The 25479-nt window shown below is 53.2% G+C and overlaps 1 protein-coding gene across 3 annotated transcripts in view; it reads right to left on the bottom strand.

Annotated features, from left to right (window-relative positions):
• The window catches only part of TRIM62 (tripartite motif containing 62), a 36541-nt gene extending 11296 nt beyond the window's left edge, over positions 1 to 25245 (bottom strand). The window contains exons 1-5 of one of the 3 annotated variants that reach the window (XM_028486015.2): positions 24822 to 25245; positions 23951 to 24475; positions 9955 to 10050; positions 5032 to 5288; positions 4075 to 4190 (exon numbers count right to left, since the gene is read on the bottom strand). In XM_028486015.2, coding sequence (XP_028341816.1) covers positions 4075 to 4190; positions 5032 to 5288; positions 9955 to 10050; positions 23951 to 24358 — 877 coding nt within the window. In that variant the 5' untranslated portion in view covers positions 24359 to 24475; positions 24822 to 25245. The other 2 variants (XM_024125721.3, XM_028486014.2) reach the window with 2 other exon arrangements.
• Between the last annotated feature and the right edge of the window lie 234 nt (positions 25246 to 25479).

Genomic DNA, 25479 nt, shown 5'->3' with positions numbered 1-25479 from the left:
GGAAGATCCCGCATGCCGCGGAGCGGCTGGGCCCGTGAGCCATGGCCGCTGAGCCTGCGCGTCCGGAGCCTGTGCTCCGCAACTGGAGAGGCCACAACAGTGACAGGCCCGTGTACCGCAAAAAAAAAAAAGAAGGGAACACTAGCACCCTTATAATACAGAGGAGGAAACTGAGGTTCAGAGGGAGGAAGTGACTTGTCCAAGGATGTGCAGCAAGTTCCTTCATTCAACAAATAATTATGGAGCACATACTTAATGCCAGGCCCTATTCTATTGGGTTGGCCAAAAAGTTCATTCGGATTTTTCCATATGTAACGGAAAAACCTGAACGAACTTCTTGGCCAACCTAATAGTAACAGAACTGAGAGCAGGACTCATTCATTTCTTTATTCATTCATCCACAAACATTTACTGTGCTGGCTGCTGGGGATCCATAGTGATGAATCAGACTCAGCCCCTGACCCCTCAGAGCTCACGGTCTAGTAAGAGAGACAGCCATGCAGACATTAACAAAACAGTGAGACCAGGAAAGCCCAGGGCTACCTGGAGAGATCCAGGAAGGCTTCCCAGAGGAGGTGTTTATAAACTAAGATGTGAAGGAGAGTAGCAGTTAGTCATCAAAGATTAAGGTTTGTGTCGAGCGTTCTTGGCAAAGGGAATAGCATGTGCAAAAATGTGGAGGAGAGGGAATATGGCTCATGTGAAACCTGAAGATGGTTCAGCGTGGCTGAGTGTGCTACAGAGGGGAGAATGAGAGAATGGCGGGGCCCAGATCTCATAGGGCCTTGACTGTCAGGCTGAGGTGCCTGGGTTGCCTCTCTGAGCTGTGGCAGCTGAGATAAATAGAGCTCCTGAGAGCATCTGCCTGAGGGGCTTCCCTGGGTCAGGGGAGGGGAAAGGACCCTTGGAGGGGTTTCTTGCCTCCTTCAGTTATGCTGCTTCACCCATGTGTGGCCCTCACCCTGCTGGGTCCCAGTGTGCAGGTCTCTCCAAGGCTGGGAGCACACAGAGACCCACAACCCCAGGAGGAGAGCCAAGAGCCCCACCCAGTCGTCTAGAAAGTGGGCCCTTCCCCCAACTACTGCCCCCTTTGTCAATGAGGGCACAGATCCAGCTTTAAGGGTTCTAGGAGATGTCCCTTCACTTTTGTGCAATTGGTCATGATGCATCCATCCATCCAATGAGGTCTTCAGTCACCTGGAGGGGAGCCCCATCCCTGTTTAGCATTCACACCCTCAGTGATTGTCCTCAGTCCTTTTCCATCTGTACTTGAAGGCCAGTCGTGAACATCCTGGGATCATTCATGCCCCTGCCCTTCCCACCACCTTTGCCTACACAGTTCCCAATGCCGGGGATTGTCCGAGGCACCTCCAGGCCCCACCCTTTCCTGAGTGGGAAAGCCCTCAGTTTTCAGAGCTCAGTTCAAACATCATCTACTCAGTGTTCCCCTGGCTCCTCCCTCACCCCATCCAGAGCCTCCTGTTGTCCCTCTGGGCTCCCATGACCCCATGTAAGTCCCTCATCATGGCCCTGGTCCCACTGGACTATCAGGGTCTGTTGTCCCATCTGTCTCCCCTGATCCTGAAAGTGCCTCGAAGGACTTTCAGTGTTTGTAGATCGAAAGAATGAATCCAGATAGGTGGAAAGAGCACTGATTGCTGTGTGACCTTGGGAAATCAGTGAGCCTCTCTGAGCCTCAGTCTCCCCAGCAGTCTTCCTGGGTTGGCAGTATGAGGCCAGAGAATGCCTGGTTAGTTTAGTAGGTAAGGGCACAGGCGCTGGGGTCTGACGTGTCTGGGTTTAAATCCTGGCTGTACCATTTACAGGTTGTGACCATGACAAGTTCCTAACAGCTCTGTGCCTCAGTTTCCTCATCTAAAAAATGATAATAACAGTGTCTACCTCTTAGGGAGAAGTCTCCTCTATATCCTTGTCTCACCTCTAAAGGACATTGCGCCTGACTCAGGAACACAGAAGGTTCCCTGCTGCCAATAGGTTCCACTCTGATGCCCTTGTGGGTTGTGTGATCTCGGGAAGGCGTTGACCTTCCAGTCCCAGGGTCTACTAACTCTACTAGAAACCCATTTCAGACTTTCTCCTCTCTCGGCATATTTCCCATGACCTCCTCTAGCCCATCCTCATCTCAGCGGACGACCTTGCTTCCTGCCTTACTGGGAGAGGTGAAGAGAATTCCCAGGAGCCCCCACCACTGCCCCCTCTGCTTCGGGGCCCATTTATTCTACTTTCTCCTGGCTCCCAGCAAAGGCAGAGGCAGATCCCACTCCTGGGGGTCACCCCGGCAACTCTCCCTCCTTCACCCTCAATTCTGCCTTCTGCTACTGGATCTTTTCCATGCCCCCCACCCCTCCCATATATGCTGCCATTTCTTCTATCTTAAACAAATAGCCACTGCCACATTCTCTCTCTTTCCCTTAAATAAAACTCATTGAAAGCACTGTCTCCACTTCCTCTCTCATTTTCTCTTGGACGGTCTCCAGTCAGGCTTTTGCCTCTATTGCTCCACCAAAGCAGCTCTTGTCAAGGTCACCAGGACCCGGAGAACAGTCAGTTCTGATCCTCCCACACTTGGGGTCACAGCATTGCCACCACTATCCACTCTCTCCTCCTCGAAACACTTTCTCCACTTGGCTTCCAGGACAGACGCATGTCTTCCTCCTATTCTCTGGCTGTTCCTTCTCGGTCTCCTTGGCTGGGTCCCCCTCCTGTCCTTGACTTCTAGGAGTGGCCTAGGGCTCCATGTGTTAGAGTGGCCCTCTCTCTTTTCTCTCTACCCCCACTTCCTAGGTGACCTCATCTCGGCTCATTCAATACCGTCCACATGTAGACAATGCCAGCCCTGACCCTCGTCCCGTACTGCAGACGTGTCATTCCCACTACCTTCTCCACATCTGGACTGAGACTTCTAACTGGCATCGCGAACCTCACGTGATTACAACTTCATCTACAACTACAGCCAAAATCGTTGTAGTCTTCCCTGTCATTTTTGTCTCACACCTGAGATCCAATCCGTTAGCAAATCCTGTTGGCTCTCTGTTCAAAATAGATCCTAAATCTGATCACTTCTCACCACCTCCACTGCCACCACTCTGCTCCAGGCCACCATCATCTGTCACTTGCATTGTTGCAGTAGTCTCCTAACCTCCACCCTTTACCCCCTGCAGTCTATTCTCAACCCAGCACCCAGAGGGATACTTTAAAAACTTAAGCTGGCTTATGTCACTTCACTGCCCCAAACCTTCCAATGGCTCCCATCTCACTCAGCATAAAATTTAAAGTTTTCATATGGGCCTCCAGGCTCTCATGGTCTGGCTACTGCTACTGACCTGACCTCCTCACCTCCACCCTCCCTCTCACTCATTCCACTCCAGCCACGCGAGTCTCCTTACTGTCCCTTGAACATGCCAGGCTTGCTCCTGCCTCAGGGCCTTTGCACTTCCTATTCCCACTGCCAGGAACACTCTTTCCTCAGATACCTACATGGCTCATTCTTCTCTTTCCTCCTTCAGGTCTTTACTGCTTCCTTCTCAGGGAGGTCTTCTAACTGGATCCCCTACTAAACGTTCAATCCTACCTCAACATCCCTTAGCCCCTTTCCTTATCTTTTATCATTATCTAAAAAACTATGTATTTTACTTATTTAATTTTGTTTTCTTTCTCTCTCACACCCTAGGATGTAAGTAAGATGCACGAGGGTAGGGATTTTTGCCTGTTTTGCTCACTGCTATATCTCTAGTACCTAGAATAGTGCCTGGTGTGAGGTAGGTGCTTGATATATCCTGTACTCATAGAGTGAATGGTGAACCATCCAGGGCCTCAGTCTCTTCATCTAGAGAATGGGTACACTAGTAGAACCTACCTCCTCTTGTGCTGGTGCCCAGCACAGGCCCTGGAACATAGTTGGTGCTCAGCAAGGCACTCTTCTTATCCCTCTGCCCTGCCCCCATGTCATGTGTAGAGCAAGGGGTGGGCTGGGCTGGGCCCCATCTAGCTCCAACCCATGATAATCCTTGCCTCTTCCTGAGCCCTACTGGAGAGTGGCAGGAAGGGCCTTACCTGGGTGGATGTCCTGGAACAGGGACTTCCAGATGGTGTACTGCAGGGGACCTGTGTACTTGGAGGTTGGGAAGTCTTCGTAGGTCAGATTGGTCTCATGGATTTTCCCTTTGAGCCTGGAAGGAGAGCAAGAGAGCAGGCCACATTGGGGGCTGGATTCCTGTCCCAGCACCTCAGGCCAGCTGGCATAGGGCAAGGTCATGTGTGGGAAGTCTGCTGGACCCAAACGCCGACTCAAGTGCCTGCTTGCGCCACTTCCTAATTCTCTAGCTATTGCCCTCAGTTTCCTCATCTTTAAAATGGGTACTATGATAACACCTGTTTCCTAGGCTTGTGAGGATTACACGGCATAATGTATGTAAAATGCTTAGCACGGTACTTGGCTCAAGGTCAACACTGAATACATGATGTTAGCTATCAGTATTGGTCATTAACGAACCGATAATTAAGTGTTATTATTATTAAAGGCAGCTATGGAACTAGAGAGACCTGGGCTTGAATCCTGGCTCCCCCACATCCTAGACGAAGGGCCTTGGCCAATTGCTGTAGCTTCTTTGTGTCTCAGTTTCTACATGTGTGAAATGGGGATGGCAGTGGTAACTACCACCAAGGGGCTATTAGGATTATAATAATTTACATATTATTATTTATTATATATAATATCAATGTTATTATAAATAATATAATAGATAATATAAAACACGTATTTGTAATATAATATAAAGCACATAAAACAAATAATATCCTATATGATTATAAATATTATATATAAAATAATATGAATACATAAAGCTTTTACCCTAGGCTCTGGCACATAGCAGATGTCCTGTGTATTTGATGGAGATTTGAATGAATGAATTCTCTGCTAACCACCCCATCTGCCTCCAATCCCAGCATCCCACAAGGGCCAGGGAGGGGATACCCCCTGGAGAAGACCCACAGCAGGCGGCTACGTACCGCTCAGACAGCGAGGCCACCCCGGCCAGGAAGGTGTGCCGGTCAGTTTCAGCCAGCCGCTCCTGCAGGATCTGGGCCCCCTCCTGCACCTTGCGCAGCTGCTGGCTGTAGCGCTGAACTTTCTGCTCAATGTCAGTCAGTGTGCGGGCCGTGTCTGCCTCTAGCTCCTCCAGCATGGCCTTCTGCCGTTCCCGCAGCAGCCGGTGCAGCCGCTCAAAGACCTCCCCAATGGTGGTGCGCAGGCTTTTGGTGGAAGACTGTGGAGACAGTCATGAGGGGTCAGTCGGGGAGAGTGGATGGGGTGATCCCTGGGTGAGTGGAGGAAACCGAGCGTCTTGGCACGCACAGAGGAAAGGGTGGGAAAGGCATGCCGGTGAGGGGATGGCACATGCAGAAGCATGGTGGCAGGAGAGACCTGGCATAGCAGGGACAGCAGATAATTGTTCTCCATTAGGAAACTAATGAAATGGTCCAGGTGAGACAATGAGGCTTGAACTAGGGGGGCAGCAGATGGACACGGCTTGAAAGACATTTGTAGGAGAGCCTCTTTGACCCTGGTGACCAACTGGCTGGCTGTAGGGGTACAGGAGAGACCGGTGTAAGGACGATGTCCAGATTTCTGGCTTGCGGGTGGGAGGGCTGGGGAAGCTGGCAGGAGACGTGGGGGGCAGGGAGAGGATGCTGAGTTCAGTCTGGGAGACAGTGAAAATTTTATTTATTTATTTATTGGGCTGCGCCACATGGCTTGTGGGATCTTAGTTCCCCAACCAGGGATTGAACTTGGGCCCACGGCGGTGAAAGCACCGAGTCCTAACCACTGGACTGCCAGGGAATTCACTTAAATTTTTATTTTTAAAAAAATCACTCATGGGGCCCAAGCAAAGGTGACGAGATCACAGATGTTAAAGAGCTTTATAAATGGCAACGTGCTGGGCAGAGCTTGGCGGTCACTCGCCCTGGCCTGCCACCCCGAGACTCTCTGGCCAGGGAACAAGAGCTGGGGGGGTTAAAGCCATCGTCACAGGAGACAAGCATGGACTTTCGTGGTTCTCTCTGCCCCCAAGGGCACTGCCAGGCCCAGGAGGTGTTGAGTGGTAAAGGGCACAGCTTTGGTGCCCAATGGCTCTGGGTCTCCAGCTGTGGCAACCTTAGTTGCCTGATATCTCTGAACCTTAGTTTTCTTATCTGGGAAAAGGGTATACAACGACATTGCAGGGCTATGGTAAGTGAGGGAACGTTCACAAAGTGCATGGTATCGTTTGAGGTGCAGACCCAGAGCCTGGTTATTAAAACACTGGAACTGGCACATCCTAGAAGTCTTCGTGGAGAGACGACTTCTGAGCCGGGGCCCGAAGGACGGGCAGGATGTCAGCTGGGGGGTGTGGGCAGCGGGCCGAGGGGACAGCACAAGGCAGGATGACACAGGGTACACAAGTGCGGCTCGGCTGCAGCAGCAGCGTGTGGGGCCTGCCTCCGCAATTTGACTTTGTGGGATTCTGGCTGGGAGTTCACGGAGTCAGAGACCCTGCTGTGTTCAGTGCCCAGGGCTCTGTGGGAGGCTCCACAAAGGCTCAATTAGGGCCTGTTCCCTCCCAGTCGTCGTGGCTGCTGGCTGCCCGCGGCAGGAAGAGCTGCTGGCAGTGGGCCAGCCTCCCTGCGCATGCCCACCCAGCACGCAGGGCAGACAAAGGGGGTGGCGGAGAGGCTGGGGATGAAGGGCCAGGCTGCCTGTGGCCTCCCGGAGCCCCCTCACCCAGGGAGGGCCAAGGCTCTGGCAGCAGCAGGTCACGGTGGGGAAGCTGGGGCCTGCCCTCCCTGCACCGTCCGCCACTGCCCTCCAAAGAGCCCCAGATCTCACGGCCACCCCTTCCGTCTCCTCTTCGGTCAATATGCAACAGCGTTTGGCCCAAGGGCCACCCTTTACTAATAGAAAATTCTGGTTTGCCTCCCACCTCTGTGGCTGCTCCCTCCCTGCCGCCCCTGTTCCTGAGGACTCATCCAGGCTGGCTCCTTTTATTCACACCCCGCAACTCCCGCTGCTTTAAGGATGGCTTCCAAGTCCATTTCGAAGGTCTTACATGTCTCCTGAGCACCACGTTCATCTCTCCACCTGCCTCCTCCACGCATGCCACTGGGTCCCACCAACTCACTGGTTCCACGTGTCAACTCCACATCTTTGCCAACAAACTTGCTGCCAGAGTGATCCTTCTAACGTGCAAACTGGGTCACAGCCCATCTCGTCTTTAGGAACCCTTCTTGGCTCCTTGATGACTAGTACAGTGCTAAATTTCTTAGCCTAGGATTCAAAGTCCTTAATCTGATCCCAGCTTACCTCTCTAGTGCTGCTGCATCGTAATTCCACCTGCCTAGAGTGGACCCCTCCCCCAACAAACGCTTTATTCAACTGACAAACTCCTACTCATCCTGCAAGACCCAGATCAAAAGCCACCTTCTCTGTGATACCTTCCTTAACTTTTCCAGGCAGTTAAATAGTTAAATGTTCCCATTTTGCAAATATTCTGAATATACTGCCCCACATTTTATGTGGCTTCCCAGTTAGTGGATGAACCCCTCCTGGTAGGAATGACATCTTCCTTAGCCCTGCATCCCAGAGCCTGGCACAAGGCTGATGGTCAGGACCTGATTGAGAGGTAAAGGAGGGAGGGGTCTTGCCCAAGATTGCTCTGTAGAGGTGGGTGCAGACTCCATCTTCTCTCTCAGGTAGGGGCCCAGTGTCCCCAGGACAAGAGGAGAGAAAGAGGCTGGGAGAGGGCAGCTCAGAAGTGGAACATCAGCCACCCCAGGAGCCCGAAATATGTCCCTGATGGGTTCTCCAGGCCTACCCGGCTTGCAGCCCACAAAGCCAGAGATCTCGCTGAGGACATTCCAGCATGAGGCTGGAATATGCACTAGGCTCAGACAGAACTGGACAGTAAGGTCTCAATTAGCTACTTATTAGCTGTGGGGCCTTAGGCCTGTCCGTCAACCTCTCTGGGCCTCAGTTTCCTTGCCAATAAAATGGAGACAACAACTATTCCTACCTCAAAAGGTGTATCTTTTTCCCCCACTCATTTGTTCCACAACTATTTACTGTGTGCTAGACACTGAGTAGGTTCTGGGGAATCCTGCAGTCATGGAGGTGACGTTCTGTGCGGTTCGACGAGACAATGAATGGGGAACACAGTTCCCAGCACAGAGAAAGGTTCAGCTAAACCGGTATGTCCCATTTACTCTAGTTTTTTCTAGGGCAGAGCCAGCCCCGCCCCACTCCCAATCCCTTCAGTCACGACTGGGAGAGCAGCTCCCACCCTGACCCACCACATCCCTGGGAACACACTGGGGCTTGGAAGAGCTGGGGCCATTTCAGAACAACACCCTGCCAAGAATGCGTCACTCGGTCAGGGCCGACCAAGGAAAACATTGGGCTGGGGGAGGGAGATCAGACGGGCCCTGAGGCCGGGCCATTGGAGGGGCAGGCGCCACAGGAAAGCCGAGTCAGGCACCAGGTGAAATATGACCTCCAAAGCATCCATAGGCATTTCTTGTATAAACATCCCAGTCCAGACAGGAAGCAGGGCTGGGGGAACTGGAGGGGAAGGTGGCCCCAGAGGACACCCCAGAGGTAGACAGATGGACAGGAAGGCAGGGGAGGAAAAGGTCAGTGGAGAAAAACAATCCGGGTGGGGAGTGGAGAGAAGAACAGAACGCTGGGGAGAAGAAACAGACCATAATATTCCCCTCTCATCCAGACAGAGGCTTCCATTTGCTTCTCTTCACCTGAGAGGTGTGGGATCACCAGGCAGGTGGGGAAAACGAGGCAGTGAGAAGCAAAGAGGCCAGAGTCCTGTGACTGCTTCCCATCTGACGCCCACTGAGGGTCCTGCCCAGAGGCACTCAGAGTGTTCTCTGAAGAAATGTTCGTCATGGCCTCCCTAAGACCCCACAGTGGGTTGGTGGCCAAGCTGGGGCACAGGTCTGGATCTCCAATGGCCTCTCCAGGCCCCAGGGGGAACTCTGGAGGCCCAGAGCATTCCTAAGGCTCTGCTCCAGCTGCTGCTGGCAGTGGCACCCCTGCAAATGGAGTGGAGCCACACTGAAATCACCCAAGAGCTTAGCAGCCAAGCCTGGGTCCCCAGTGCTTGGTTCCAGAAGGACAGCAGAAATCAGAGCAAGCCTTGCCCAGTTAGAGGTATCTGTGGGGGACTTGGAGGGAGCCCCTTGGAAGTGTGCTAGGATCCAGAACATCACGGCTGGAAGGAGCCTGACAGAGTCCCTACAGCACAGATGGGAAGACTAGGGGCCCAGATAAGTATGCAGTTTACCCAAAGTCACACAGCACGGTAGTGGCTGGATCAGAACCCAGGGCCTTCCTCTCAGGTCAAGAAAAAAGGCTTTTCTTTTCAAACTGCTGTGGCCAGAGCCTGCAGGGCTTGACGCTACTTTTCAGAGTCTATATCTCCACAGTCACAGTTGAAGAGGGGAGCTGATACCAGGGCTGAGCCACAAATCATCAGGAGGGCTTCGAAGGAACATTCTCAGGATTGGCTCCTTGGGCAATGGGTGTGTTTAGCAACGGGAGAAAAAAAAAAAAAGAGACTAGGTACATTCTCCCAGCCCCGCAGGACACCAGGGTTTTCCAAAGGGTCCCTGGTCCCACCTCAACTTTCACCCAAAGCAGGAAGGGAGAAAGGATCCCACTTGCCCTCAGTCATCTTGGAGTGGGTCCCCGCCCCATTTACCTTCAGGGAAGCCCCAGCCTCCGCCCCACCCCCATGCCCCGGCCTAACACCTGGAGTGACCCTCGAAGCCCCGCCCCCACAGCAGGCCCAAAGCCACGCCCCCTCAACTTCCCAACTGGCCCTGCCCCACGAAGCCCCGCCCCCACCACAGCCAGCCCCGCCCCCACGTCCAGGCCGGGCTCACCTTGGTCTCCGCCAGCTGTCTCTTGAGCAGCTGCAGCGCCTCCGTGTGCTCCCGCTCACTGTCCTGAAGGGCCTGAAGCTGCTCCTTCAGCTCCCTCTGGAACACAGACAAGATCGGGATGGGGGCGTGGGCCAGATGCGGCCCGGGTATTCCGTGGTGATGCAGAGCCCAGGCCCGTCCACTGCGGGCACTGGAAGCTATCCTGGCCCCGTCCGTCTCCTGCCCCAGCACCCGCCTCCTTTCACAGTTTAACAACCACCACGTTCCGCAGAGTCTGTCTCCTACGTATCTCCAGAGTCTGTTCCCGTCTTCCATCTGGAGTTTTGCAACAGCCTCCTCTCTGGCCATCCTAGGGGCTTCTGGTCTCCCTGTTTCCAATCTACCTCCACATACTTTCTGACCCACCCTGATTTGCTGGCCAAGACTCCTTGCTTAGAATCCTCTGGCAGGAACCAAGGCTGTACTGCTGTCCAGGGCTACGACTGACTGCCAACATCCTCTGAGCACTTCCGGTGGGCTAGGCACTGTTCTTAGACCTTGGCTTGTCATTTAATCCTCTCAATAACCCTGAGGTAGGCACTGTTATCGGCCCCCTTTTCCGATGGAGAAACTGGTACAGAGAGGTCAAGAAACTGGCCCCGAGGCATACAGCTAAGCATGCAGGGGTAGTGCCAGAAATGGAACTCAGGAAGTCTGGTTCTGGAAACCATGATCGTGACACCAGGTGACATGCTTTCTATAGTGATGACACCCATGATGAACAACAACGAAAATCCATGATAGACAACAGGTCAAATTTTTAAATAAGGACAGGATCGGTATTACTCGTTTTTCCTTTGCATCTGGTTCCTATACGGCTCAGGATGATACTGCTAGTCATCTTGTCTTTATTTAAAAATTTGATATTTTGTTCATCATGGGGGTTTTGGCATTAATTTTGATTTTTAAAAATTGCATTAGAGATTATCTTGATTACTGAGTTTTTGGGCGCCTGCTTCAATTTTGCACCTGAAGCAAGTGCCTCAGTCCCCTGTCCCTAGTCCCATCTCTGTCTCCACCATCCTTCCCCTATCACTCCCATCCAGCCAAAGCGGTCTTCTTCCTGTGCCTCACGCTGGGCTTGTTTCAGCCTTATGACTTTGCACTGGCTGCTTCCTCTGCCTGGTGCACTTCACTCTCAGATTTTCTCCCTGTGATTCCTTTGTAGCATTAACGTATCAACTCAGATGCTGCCTCCTCGGAGAGGTCTTGGTTGACCAGCCCATGCACAGCAGCATCCCTTCCATCCTCCTGTGTAGTGGTCTTCATAGCACCTCCTGCTGTCCATGATCTTGCTTATTTATTTGACATTGTGTTTACTGTTCATCTCCTCCACTGGCATGTGAGTTTTATGAGGGCAAGAATCTTGTCTGGCTTGTCCACTGTTCCATCCCCAATGCTTAGAATAGTGTCCAGCACACAGTAGGGCCTCAATAAGTATTTGCCAAATGAATGAATGGGGTATGGAGGCTGGTGGCCCCCAGTACTTCTGGACTTTTAGCCCATTGTATCACAGCTCGTTGTTCTTCTGGCTGTCTGTTATCCATCCCCATGCAGGGCAGGCCCTCCCTACCGTTTTCTCTCTATATCCCCCATACCCATCAATGGCCTGGCACTGAGATGGGGCTCAAGGAAGTTTGCTTTGGGAGTGAATTTCCATGGAAACAGCCTCTGAGCAGGACCCAGGCCCCCTAGTCAGCCTGGGCTGTGAGTGATGCCAGGGAGGTGACTTCCCTGATCACACTCACCTCCTGCCCACTTATCTTGTCAGAGCAGGGAGGGCCCTCAGAAAACATCTAGTCCAACTAATTTTACAAACTAAATAGCAACATGAGAAAATGGTCATGATGACACACTAAGGGAAGCATGTAGAAAACAAAATGATCTGTGCTTACTATCCCTTATTCACTCAACAAGTATTTATTGAGCAATTATGATGTACCAGGCACTGTTGAGGCACTCGGAACACAGCAGAGAACCAGACAGATGCAGTCCCTACTAATAGGGATCTTCCAGTCTAGTGGGGAAGATAGATAATAACAAGGAAAATAAGAAAAGGATCAGAGAGCTACCCATTATGGTCTATGCTCTAGAGAAAATAAAGCCGAATGGGATGGGTGGCAAATTTAGGTAGCATGTCAGGGAAGGCTTCTCTGTGGAGGTCACACCTGAGATGACAGCTGAAGGATGAAGAGGAGCCAGCCTTGAAAATACGAGTTAGATAGAAAAATTGGAATAGCTGGTTTTGTGGGAGTAGAGAGCTTACACAGACATAATGACTGGAACTCTGGTAGCCATCTCAGGCTGTAAGGCAGCCAGAAAGATGGATATGACAGGCTGAAACCAGAGAAATAGAAGGAAGATGCAGCCTGGGTCCCTGATGGGGTAGCCACACCATCACTGCACTCGGTGATATGCTAGGAAGCTTGCCCTCTGAAAAAAAGAAAAACAGCCCCAATTTATAGTGTTGGTCAATTTCCTTGGGGTAAAGGCTCCCCCCAAAGCCAATTTGAAGCTCTCCATGTGAGGTCACCGGATGCAGAGCTGGGAAGAGATTTGCACAACTAGTTCTCAGGAACTGGGACAAGCTGGCTCTGGCACACCGCTGCCTGGGGTCCTGTCCTATAGACCTGTTTTACGTGGGAGAGAAATACACCCCTATCTAATTTCAGCTACTCTGGGCAGCTCTCTATTACTAACAGCTGGAAGTCATTCCTAATAGATTCATGTGCATCAGAGCCACTGGAACAGATGGATCATGTTCACCTAAGAGTACATACAGAATGACTACTCCTCTCTGACTGCCTGGGGTCTATCCAGCTTGGGACATAGTCTGCTCGAGACACAGATTTTGAGGAGATGAACCAAATGCTACAACCCTTCCCCTTGGTGGTCCTCATAGACCCAGCCACCCAGGCAGCTCTTCAGATTCGCTGAGAAAACTGCCCTGGAGGCCATGTTCCTCATATCACTCAGGGCACCCCAGGGACACGGTCAAATTCCTCCCTGCTTTCAGGGCCAGGGAACAACGGGATCCCAGGAGTAATGGAACACTCATTCGTCCATTCCGCAAACATGTGCTGAATGAGGCCTCCTTGGGCCCCACATGCTGCTGTGTCAGCGACAGGGAGAGGGATGGGGTACGAGTCCCAACCCATGATGCCTCAGGAGGTGTGCAGATGGGCTGGGGGGAGACAGGGACATAGACACTCACATCACAGTGGATGCTGGAATAGTGGTACAGGACCCCAAGACTGTCCCTCCTCCACGTTCCCCATCGCAGTGAAGAGCACCCCCCACCCCCGCTGCCACCCAAGCCAGAAATCTGGGGGTCACCCTTGACATGGCCCACGCCCCCAATCCAATCATTCATCAAGCTTGCCCTGGAATTTGTTCTCTCCTCTCTATACCCACCACCCCGGTTCAGTTTTCATCACTTATTTTCTGGACTGTGGCCCCAGGCTCCTCCCTGCCCCACAGAGCAGCTGGGGTAATCGTTTGACAGGACAGATGCGTCCCTGCCTCTCCTCCCCGGGCCGCTCTGCAGGATTTCTACATTGTCTGGGAAGAAGGGCAAGAAGCCTGAGTGTGGCATTCAAGGCCCTTCACTACTGGCCCCAAATTTCTTCTCCAGCCTTTTCTTTTCATCCAGACCTGTACTGTTCAATACAGTAGCCACTAGCCACATTCGGCTATTGAAATTCAAATGACTTTAAAAGAAATACAATTGAAATTCAGTTCCTTGGTTTTACCGGTTGCACAAGGTTGCACATTTCAAGTGCTCAATAGCTCCAGGTGACCAGTGGCTACGGTATCAGCACAGATGCAGAACACTTCCATTATCCTAGAAAGTTCTACTGGCCAGCGCTGCTCTAGATGCACTAAACAACTTGCAGTGCTCTCCGCCAGGCCTTTGCACATGCTGTTCCCTCTGTCTGGAACGCTCACCCACATGGTTTTCTCCACTTGTTAGGTTCATGCTCATCTTGTAAGATCTAGATCAGACATCACCTCCACTGAGAAGCCATACCCCAAACTCCATTCTGTCCTCAGACAATCCTCTGTGTACAGAGCCTTCTCTCACACTATCTGGCACACACTGTATTTTAACAGCAAGGTGACCTGTCAGTCTTCTCCATGAGATATGGGCTCTTAGGCCAGGGACTGTGTCAGATAGACTTTCACACTATCAGTACCTAGGACAGGGCCAGGCACAGAGTTTGCGGAATGAATCTGCCCACAGAAGAGGCTGGGCTGGGTCAGAGCTCACCTCCAAAAGGGTAGGAGGAGACCCCAGGGAGGCAGCTCTCCTCAGGTGGGCTACTGAGCCTGAGGGAACAGCTAACTTAGGAAAAACAAAACCTAGAACCCACAGAGCAAGACTAGGAGGCAGCCTGCACTTTGTCACGCCCTCTGCCTTCCCTCCTTCCAGGCCTGGGACCAGACCTGACTCCCTGGGTTAGGAGACTGGCTTTGCCACCCACTAGCTGTGTGACGTTGGGCAGGTACCCTAACCTCTCTGTGCCCCAGTCCCTCGTCTGTGAAATGGGGATAACAATACCTCCTAGGGTTGGGAGGGTGAAATGAGATAACAGTAAGAAGTGTTTAACCACAGTGGAGAGCCTGGCCACACTGGCTGCTCGGGAGACAGAGAGGTCACCATGTCCCACATGAGGCTCCTGGGTCACTTCTCCACATCCCCACCGTTCACTATGTCCTGGCCCCTTCTTTCCTCTTCAGATGGCCAGAGCAGGAAGGAGCCCCAGGGACCATCTGGTCCAACAATCTGGATTTCTAGAACAAGAAACTGAGGTCCAAGAAAAGTGACTGAGTGGTCCATGGCCACACAGCTTTACAGAGAACCAACTGGAAAATTTCCTCCCAGCAAAGATCAGACAGGAAACAGCAAGCTGTTGATAAACTCCCAAGCAATAGAGCTAACTGTGAGGAAGGACACTGGCCATGCCGGAGGCTCAGAACCATGTCTGGAGGTGGTATGGTTTGGGTTTGAACTTCACAGGCATCATGTCACTTAATTCTCACAACAGCCTATGAGGTTAGTGCCTTTATCACCTCAGTCTCACAGAGAGGGAAATGGAGGCTCAGAGAGGTCAGGCAGGTTGCCTAAGGTCACACAGCTCATAAAAGTCAGAAGTGGGGATCTGAGTGACTCCAAAATCCATGCTGGAAACCGCTCGGCCTCTCTGCCTCCCGCTCAGTTCAATACAGCCATCACGTCCGGGCACCCACGGTCAGGCAGAGTGCCAGCCGCTCCGAGTCTGCAGGTTCTAGGGGAGGCAGAAATGCAGATAGGTGGACCGTAAGGGAGAGCAGGACAACGCGGAGGGAACACCGGGAAGCCGGCTGTGTGTGTGACACCCTCCCTCCCACCTCAGCTTCCAAACCTGTGAAGTGCAGCGAATGACAGTGCCGGCTCTGTGGTTGCTGTGAGGATTAGGTGACTTAATACCTGACCTGAAGTGAGGCACAGGAAATGCTCAGTCACTCGTAGTTATTGTCATTATCATCACGATAATTATAATTGCATGTGAGGGCTTCCCTGGTGGCGCAGTGGTTAAGGATCCACCTGCCAATGCAGGGGACACGGGTTCGAGCCCTGGTCCGGGAAGATCCCACATGCCACGGAGCCACTAAGCCCATGCGCCACAACTACTGAGCCTGAGCTCTAGAGCCCGCGAGCCACAACTACTGAAGCCCACACGCCTAGAGCCTTAGGCACGCAAGAAGCTCCGCAACAAGGGAAGCCACCACAGTGAGAAGCCCCTGCACCTCAACGAAGAGTAGCCCCCGCTCGCCACAACTAGAGAAACCCCGCAGGCAGCAACGAAGACACAACGCAGCCAAAAATAAAATTTTTTTTTTAAAAAATAAATAATTGTATGTGCAATAGGGACTCAGAACTGTGGGAGTTTCTTGGAGAGAGTTTATTTCTGACGGGAGGATCAGGGAAGATGGATGGATGGATGGATGGATGGGCAGGGTCCCTTCAAGTCTCCAGGGCAGGGCCAGAGCATTCCAGGTGGAGAGAACAGGGGCACACCTGGCGTGTGCAGGAAGTGGGGGGCAGTTGGGGATGGCAGGAGCCAGGTATGTGGGTGGAGTCACAAGCTGGAAAGGCCAGTGGGGCTAGCAGGGGTGAGGGCAGTGTGGGTGGGGTGGAGGATGCCTTGGAAGTCAGCCTGGGGAAGCTGGACTCAGCAGGCCCCATCAACTCTGGGGCAGGGCAGGAATCAGGGATGGGAGGCGTGCCCTTCTGAGGGCAGAGCCATAGCTCTGTACCCCTCCCTCTGGAGAGAGGGCAGAGTCAGGGCTGGTGCAGACCTAAGCACACAATTATGCAAATATGTCAGCTGAGAGGCTCTGGGGCTCCCACAGGCATGGACAGGCCAGGACTCCGGCAGCCACTGAGGGGGAGAACAGAGAGCCAGGGCTCACATGCTCCAAAGGCCAGACCTCCCCTCCTACAAGGCCATCCCTCCCCCGGCCCAGAGGAAAAAGCTGTTGCCGGAAGCCATCTCCCCTGGCTTCAGGGACCGACACCCCCGACCCCCGACCCCCGGTCACTAAGCAGTGCTGCCCAGTGGAAATAGCATGAACTTGGGTGTCAGAAAAACCTGGGTTTGAATCCTGCCTGCGTGCCCTTGGGTAGATCATTTCTTCCCCTCTCAGTGTCCACCTCTCAGAGCCTTATCTATAAAACGAGGACCGGAGCCACTTGCGGGGCTGCGATGAGGATTAAATGAGATGACACCCTTGAAGGGCCCAGCATGACGTGGCACACAGTAGGTGCTCAAGGCCCCCTCCCCTTTCCCGTGCCCAGTTACTGCCTTCTCTTGCCCTCTCTGCCCCAAGGGTATGCCAAATCTTCACATGGCAAACTGAACTTGCCTCTGTTTTTTTTTTTTTTTGCGGTACGCGGGCCTCCCACTGTTGTGGCCTCTCCCGTTGCGGAGCTCAGGCTCCGGACACGCAGGCTCAGCGGCCGTGGCTCACGGGCCCAGCCGCTCCGCGGCATGCGGGATCCTCCCGGACCGGGGCACGAACCCGTGTCCCCTGCATCGGCAGGCGGACTCTCAACCACTGCACCACCAGGGAAGCCCTGAACTTGCCTCTTTTCTCCTTTCCCCCAATCTCTCTTCTACTCGCAGCCCTCTGATGCTCCTGCCCCTCCCGACAGACCTGAACTCTCATACATCTTCTCTGCCTCTGAGCCCCAACCCTGTCCACTCTGAGTCTCGCGGTCTCTGGCAGGCAGCACCTCATGGCTGCTCCCCCTCCTCCAGACTGCCCCCAACCTGTCCCACCTGCACGCCGCCCCTTAATGCACACCGACCAGGCAGGCCTCGCCTGCTCCAACCTGTTCCTGGCTCCCCCGAATCTCCAGGATCAAGTCCAAACTCCTTGGTTAGGGGTGGCACATTCAAGGCCCTTTATGAGCTGGTCAAGCCTCACTTTCCTACCCCTTCCCCTGCAGCTACAACGAACCACTGGCTCACCTCCATGCCTGCCCCTGGCTGACTCAGAGTCTGAGTTCTAGCTTCAGAGACACTTATTGGTTGTGTGGTCTTAGGCACAGTTTCTGAGCCTCAGTTTCCTTACGTATAAAAGAGGGCAATGAGACCCACCTCCTAGGGCTGCAGTGAGGATTAAACGAGAAAGGGTGCCTGCCCCTGGCACTCTCTGCACCCAGGCAGTGGGGCTGTGGATGTTGTTATTCCCTCTGTCTGTAACGTCTCCTTTCTCTGCTCTCAGGATTCAGCTCAGTTGTCAGCTCCAGGGGGACATGGGCAACCCTGACTTATGGCCAGAGGAGCCTAGGACATGACCTTGCAGCTTCTGGGCCTATCCCCCAAGAACCACTGCAGGACCAAGCTTGTCCTGCTCTCTCCTGGGCCCAGGACTTGGCCCTCAGTTAGCTACAGCAGGAGCGTCGACTGAAGAAATTATTGAATGAATCCCTGAATCCAAGATAGAACCATCTCCAAATCCTCCACACCTGCCCCAGCGTTCAAGCAGAATTCAAGGTCCGGAAGGTGAATGATGCTGTGAAAATAACACTGGACTGAGATTCCAGGGAGCTGGGCTCTGGACCAACCTCGGGCAAGTCAGTTTCCCCATCTGTACAGTGGGGAGAGGATGGAAGTGGATGGTTTCTGAGGTCCCTCCCCATTTGGATGCTCCCTGAGGCAGTTAGGGTTTTGGTGAGGAGGTTGAGTTCTGAGCCAGACAGACCTGAGTCTGAATCCCAGCTCTGCCTCCTGCTTGCAGTGTGATCTTCGGCAAGTTACTGAGCCTCTGAGCCTCAACGTCTTCTTCTGTGAAATGGGGCTGATCCTAGTCCCACTGGGGGAGTAGGGAAAGGGAAAACGGCTGCTGTGAGGATTCAATGCCCGTAACAGCACCTGACACATAACAAGTGTCCAATACCCTCTGATTAGTGTTTTTTTTTTTTTAGGGTTGTTACTGTTTCTGTTGTCACTTCCTACCAGATCCTTTTCTCTCTAGAAAATAAACATCCTGGGGCCCCAACTTCAATTCTGAGTTTTGACACGGTGACCTGTGCTTAGCCAAGTTGTCCTGGACGAACAGGCTTTCCTGGCTGCTGACTGACAGACACCTGTGAAGAGGGAAGTAGAGATGCTAACAGCAGCCCAGGGTCTTACTCATTGCCAGCCTCGCCCCCATGGAGGCTGCTCTTTGCACACAAATCCTGCCCTCTCTTGGGAAAAGTAACATCAGAGGCCACTTCCCCAGGACACAGACAACCTGGCTGCCTCCCTGTCCACAGTACAAAATAAAGCGCCTTCGCACCAGTTGTCTCTGGATAGGCAGCAACTCTCTCTTCCTCTTTATACAGTAAGTGGACAGTTTTGTTCTTATTTCCACTTCCCAGGTTGGGAAAGGATGCAGAGAAGGCAGCACCTTCCACACAGCTGGAAGAAGCCAGCGTCAGGATTTGAATCCAGTCCCCCAGCTCTGTTCTTTCCCCGTGTGGCTGCCTCGGCGTCTCTGGATCTCCATGCCCAACTCCTCAGGGCTCCCATCCCAGGCTGATCCACTGCTGTCTCCCTTGGCATGAAGGAGGCCTTGGGAAGGGCTCCAGTGGTCACATGAGACCTGGAGGGGGTGTCTGGGACTGCATCCAATCCCTCCTCTGTAGGTTAGGAAGCTGAGATGGCCAGAGAGCCGGATGCCATGCCTGAGCAAGATGACATCCAGCACCTGCCCTCGGTGCATCGGCTGGCACGGGCAGACTGTGTCCTTAGCCTGACCCTGTGCTGAGTACACTTAAAATACAAAGACAGGCAGGGTGCGGGGGAGACAACTACCCAGCCCTCAGAGGCAGCTCGGAGGCCATGTGTGGCCAGTTAGCTAAGCTTCAAATCCTGTCCCTGCCATTTACCAGCTGGGTGACCAAACAAGTCACTGAATTCCTCTGAGCCTCTGTTTTCTTATCTGTAAAAAGAATAAATTACAGTACCCACTCGACAGGGTGTTATGAAGATTAAATGAGGCAATACCAGAAAAGCGCTTAATATAGTCCCAGGCAGTGGGCTAGGGCTCAGTAAGTATTGGCCGAGAAGCTCCCAAACCCTTCTGAGATGGGACTCCTTCCATCCTCTTTGCTCTACGGTCCAGTGCTCAGCAGTGAAAAAAAGGGGAAGGTACGTGCACACACACACACACACACACACACACACAAAACATGCTCACATGCCGTTTACACAACAAAAATTCTGTAGAACTATATAAAGCAAATCTTTAAGAAAAAGACCATGTTTTTCCAAGGGGTAGAATTATGGGGGGATTTTAACTTTTACATTATATAGCTCTGTTTATTATGTTAATTTTATAATCAGAAAAAATAAAGATATTTAAAAATTGTCGTGTGCTACTGTGTGCCAGGCACAGCAACAAGCACTTTTGATACAGCCTCCCTAACCCCTACAACATCCTTCCCAGGAAGGTCATGTTATCCCCATGTTCTAGATGAGCAGGTAGAGGCTTAGAGAAGTGAAGTGATCTGACCAAGGACACACAGATTATCAGTGACGATGCCAGGATCTGATCCCAGTATTGGAATCTGGGGTACAAAGCGATTCTGCCTGGCAGGTCAGGGAAAGCTTCATGAAGGAGGTGATATCTGCGCTGAGCCTGGAAAGCTGAGTAGGACTTCTGTAGGCCTGGGTTCTCAGCCAGGGGTGATTTTGACCCTAGAGGGCATTTGATGAAGCCTGGAGACATTCTTGGTTGTCAGAGCTTGGGGTGGGTGGTGCTACTGGCACCCAGTGGGTGGAGGCCAGGGATGCTGTTAAACATCCTATGATGCATAGGATTGCCTTGCATAACAAAGAATTATCTGGCCCCAAATGTCAATAGTGCCAAATATGATGTAACATACTAGAGCTGTCATTTATCGAGTGCTTACTATGCGTGAAGTTCTGTACCAAGTTCTTGCAAATGTCATCTTGCTTAATTCAACCCCATTATTCCCATGCTGTGAAGGAGGGACCTGAGGCTCAGAGATGATAAGGAACTTCCCAAAGGTCACACAGCCAGAAAATAGGAGTGCAAGATTCGAGCTGCCTGAATACAAAGCCAGAGCCTTTAACCTTTCCGCTCTGCTGCCTCCAGGATTTATAATAAATGAAAAAAGCTCCAGGCCAACTGCTAAGCAGCGGGGTGTGAGGAGACTCGGGCTGAGCCAGGAGTAGCCTCCTCTGGCCTCAAGGTCTTGGGAAAGGTCCCCCCTGCCCCGGGGCATTTCCCCATCTGTCAAATGAAGTTTGCATCAGGCGATCTCCAAGGCCCTGCCGGCTCTGAGTCTGTTATTCTCCCGGAGAGGGGTCCAAGCCCAGGCTCCAGGAGCCCTGGGGACAAACCACCAGCTGCTAGGAGAGGAAGGGGTGTGATGGGCAGGCTCAGCCTCATTTCCAGTGCATAACTAGCTAATGAGCCCCACTTCCCCATGAAGAGAGGGGGTGGGGTGGTGAGGGTGGAGAGTGGCTTGAACCTCACCCAGGAGCTTACTTCTCCAGGGGGAGGCATGTTTCCCTGCTACTTTCTTGCCAAGCCCAAAGGAGGCACCAAAGCAAGGCCTCCTGCTCAGGTGAGAGGCAGGTCTGGGCATTTGCCCAGCTGGGCACATGAGTTCTCAGAGGTAGAAGGAGAAAGAATGGGAGCACTTGCGATCCAGCCCCTACCAAGTGCCAGGCATCTCAATAGCAGGTTCATCTCAGGTCAGCCTCATGAAATTCCTGGTAGGAAAGAATCATCCTGACCCCCGTTTACAGGAGAGAGCATCAAGGCTTCCATGAAGACATGTGCTGATTACACAGACAGTGCTAAAGGAAGGTTTGGAACCCAAGTGTGACTGACCCCAGGACAGTACACTAGAGGGTAAGTGAGTGGCAGTCCTCTTTTTCTTTTCACCCAAGAATGACAGTGTTTCAATAACGTTTGGGGAAAATATATGTTCAATTTCTCCTGCCTGCCCCAGGTCATGGAATGGACTGAAAAAAACCACAACACAATAATTTGGATTTCCTGGTTTGCAGACAGGGGGAACCAAGCCTTGGAACACAGAGTCCTCTCCAGCTAGCAAGTCAGACAGGGAGAGGAGGGGCTGAGCAGCAGGGGCAGGATCCAGCTGGGGTCAGGCTGAGCTTTCTTGGCCGGCGCTCTCACTGTCTGGCAGTGTGGCTTTGAGTAAGTCACATCACCTCTCTGGACCTCAGTCTCCACATCTACATAATGAAGAGGTTGGGCAGATGGTTTCAGACAGAGTCCCTTCAAACTCACGACCTGCACCTAGTCCTGTCCAAGCTTCTCTCCTCTTCCCTGTTTATGTGATTTCATAGACGGGGAGATGGGGATACCAGTGCCTGGCACAAGGGGCTCTGGGGGTGGACGGTCAATGCCAACCTTGTGCAAGCTCCCAGAGCCCCCAACTCTTGCTCTCCATCCTCAAATAGCCAAACTGGAAGGGAGTCAGTGGTGGTTGGGGATTAAAGGGACAAGGAGCGTGTAAGGTGAACATGGAGTCATTTCTCCTAGGGCCAGGGCATCTGCTGGTGCAGGCTGGCTCACAGAGACTCATGTATACGGGGGGGTAGGTGACCCCCTACAACAGGGAAAATAGTTATTTAGCTCCTGCTTAAGGAGTCAAAAACCTTCTTCCGAAGGCTCCACAGTCTGGGCCAGCTCAGGTCAGGACTAGTCATTCATTCAGCCTTTACTGATGTTCACTTTTGGCCAGGCCTTGTGGCAGGCTTTGGGGTCATAGATATGATGACTAAGAGACTTCTCTTGGGGACTGTGTGCTAGCCTGGTATCCCAAGGCCAAACACACGGGGCTGCTAGATTTAAATGGTTTAGCTTGAGAAAAAGATTCCAGGCTCAAATAACCTTGGGAATCATTTTATTAAACACAGCAAAATGGGTTTCTTTGCTACAAGATTTCTCCAAGCCTTTAATATGCAAATGTACACTGAGAATCCTCCAAGGAGGGTATAGAGAATATACTATATTTCCCAAATAGCTAATCTTGGAACACTATTTTTTTTAAACATTATACTTATTAACAGAGATTGGGAAGATGCAGCTCTAATGCTATTGTTTTGGCCAGTGGAGCTTAGAGAAGGCTTACACAGAGAGGGCATTTGAGCAGGGCTTTGAGAGTTGAGTAGGAATTAGTCCGTGAGGAAAGGAAGGCTTAAGGGAGACCAATTACAGTCCTAGGCTGACTATGTTCAGGTTACCCTGCATGTACTGCTTCATTTAGTCCTCAAGGTCCTGATGCGGGTGACAGAGCTAAGGAGGTCACCAAAAGTCCCTGGAGACTTCTAGAGGTCCACCACCCTCGCTTTTCTTGAATCACCTCACCTCCGGGCCTTATTCTCCAAATCTTGAGTCTTTTTTTTTTTGTTTTTTTTTTTTTTTTGCGGTACGCGGGCCTCTCACTGCCGTGGCCTCTCCCGTTGCGGAGCACAGGCTCTGGACGCACAGGCTCAGCGGCCATGGTTCACGGGCCTAGCTGCTCCGTGGCATGTGGGATCTTCCCGGACTGGGGCACGAACCTGTGTCCCCTCCATCAGCAGGCGGACTCTCAACCACTGCGCCACCAGGGAAGCCCAAATCTTGAGTCTTTAAGTCCTGTCCTCTACTGTGATTTAAACCCAGAATGGTCTTTACAGTATCTGAACTTGATCCCAGCCTTAGCCCCTCATACACCTCGGCCTAGCCCCTGGCACCAAAACCTGCTCTCTCAGCAGTTTGCTGACACTCATTTAGACCCTTTCTTAGATTTAACCCTGACCTGCCCAGAGCGATCTAGCCCAGGTACTGCTCCCCAGGCCCTGATGCATACCTGATTGAACCCCGGGTCATCGTGCCCCAAAGCCTGCAGCTCAGCTATTCCATATAGTCCAGACTCATCCTCGGATGGCGGCCCCACCTCCTGTCTAGCCCCGACTTTGTCCCATTCCCCATCTGTGTCTTTGTCTCCAACTCAGTCCTGAACCCTTCTTACGTGGGTCCTGTCTCCAGGTCCAGCCCCATGACCCCTTACAGTGGCGCTGCCCTTGCCCAGCTCTGATTCGGCTCCGTCCCTAACCTTGTCCAGGCTGTACCTGGTTCAGCTCTGATCTCATCTGTCCCTGCCGTTCCACTCCATTGGTGATCTCTCCCCAACCATGGACCCACCCACCCCCCACTTCAGGTCTCTCTGAGACCCCGCCTGGTGAGCGCGGTCCAAGGCCCCACCCTCAACACCGCCTCCTCGCCGCGGCCCCTCCCCGTCCTAATTCTGATAGGGCCCTGACCCTGCCGGCGGCCCCGCCCCATGGCAATTCTGACTGGGCCCTGCCTGCGGTCCAACCCTGACCCCGCCCCCGGGCCGGCCCCGCCCCCGCCCCAGGCCCGCCAAGCGGCTCACCTGCAACTCCTCGAAGGCGTCATCGATGCCCGTGACTTGGTGCTGCTCGTGCAGCGCGGGTTCATCGCAGAAAAAGCAGAGCAGCGCGCGGTCCGTGAGGCAGAAGAGCTTGACCTTGTCGTGTGCCTGGCAGGGTCGCGCGGCACGGCGTGCGTTGAGGATGGCGTCCAGGGGGAAGGCGCTGTAGCGCTCCACGATGTTGGCCAGCTTGAGGCTGGGCGCGAGCGCGGGCTCGGCAAACGTGCGCCGGCACTCGGGGCAGTCGCGGGCGCCCTGAGCCTCTTGCCTCACCCAGTGCTCGGTGATGCAGCGGCGGCAGAAGTAGTGCTCGCAGCCCAGGCTCACCGGGTCCTGGTAGATGCTCAGACAGATAGAGCAGAGCAGCTCGTCCTTGAGGCTGCACGCCATGGCGCCGGGGACGGCGGAGAGGGTCCCCCGAGATGCAGGGGGCCGGCTGGAGAGCGCGACGCTGTCGGGGGCAGCACCTAGGGATGGGTGCGGGGAGCAGGCCCGGAGAAGCAGAAGCTACAGGAGAAGGAATGGGTGCTGTCTGGGAGTGCGGTAACGCGAGTAAGAGGTGCGGGGTAGAGACTACCCGGGAAGCGAGCCCAGGAAGGTGGTCTCGAGGCAGTGGGTGACCCGGAGCGATGGGTGCTGGAGGGAGGGAGCCGTGGGTGTCTGAGGGAAGGTGTTCCTAGCAAGAAGCTTCTAGGGAAAGGGGCAGTCAGAAGGCATGTGTGCTGGGAGAAGGGGATCTAGGAAGGGGTCGGAGGCTTTGGGGGGCTGTAATACCGGTATGGGTGCGGTGGGGGGAGGGGGAGAAGCTGGGGATGGGGAATTCAGGGGGAGGGGAAGCCAGGCAGAGCCTCACCTCGGCTGTGCCTGGCAGAGGAGAGGAGGGCTGTGAGCACGCTCAGCTGCCCGATCCCGGCCCCAAGACCCGGCTCCGCGCGGCCCCTTACCCCCGCCGGCTCAGCGGCCACTGCTCCGGTCCGAGCGCAGCCTCTCAACCCGGAACCAGCCGAGCCTGAGTAGCCGGCGGAGGTGGCTCCCTCCCCGCCCCCGAGGGCGGGGCCTCAGCGACTCCGCCCCCGCTGCGGGCGGGGGAGAGGAGGGGCGTGGCCCGGCCTGCAGCCAGCTGACCCCCTCCCCGCCCCCACCATTCTCCAGCTCCCGGGGGTGCGAAACCCAGCTGTTCCTTCAGGGTGTGCACTTGGAACAACATCCAGGTCTCGCTTGGGGTCCCTGCGGCGGATGGGGGCTGGGGAACAGCTAATTTGAGAGGATAACGAATAAAGAGGAATATCTTGTTGGATCATCAATGTGAAGATTTGGGGAAAATATTTTGTATTAAAACAAACACGGATATGTTGTTTAATCTGCATAGAATGCAACTTTTGCATAAAATATAAAGATAAAACTCGAGAAATACACTGCTTGCTTAGAGCAATTTCAAGTCCCTCACACTCCTAAGCCCTGGGGTCCCATTTCCTCTTCACTTTCTTAAGGAGTGCTAGCTGGAGAAGTTG

The sequence above is a fragment of the Physeter macrocephalus genome, unplaced genomic scaffold (assembly GCF_002837175.3).
Source record: "Physeter macrocephalus isolate SW-GA unplaced genomic scaffold, ASM283717v5 random_589, whole genome shotgun sequence".
NCBI classification, from domain to species: Eukaryota; Metazoa; Chordata; class Mammalia; order Artiodactyla; family Physeteridae; genus Physeter; species Physeter macrocephalus.
This window is presented reverse-complemented; position numbering and strand designations above follow the sequence as displayed.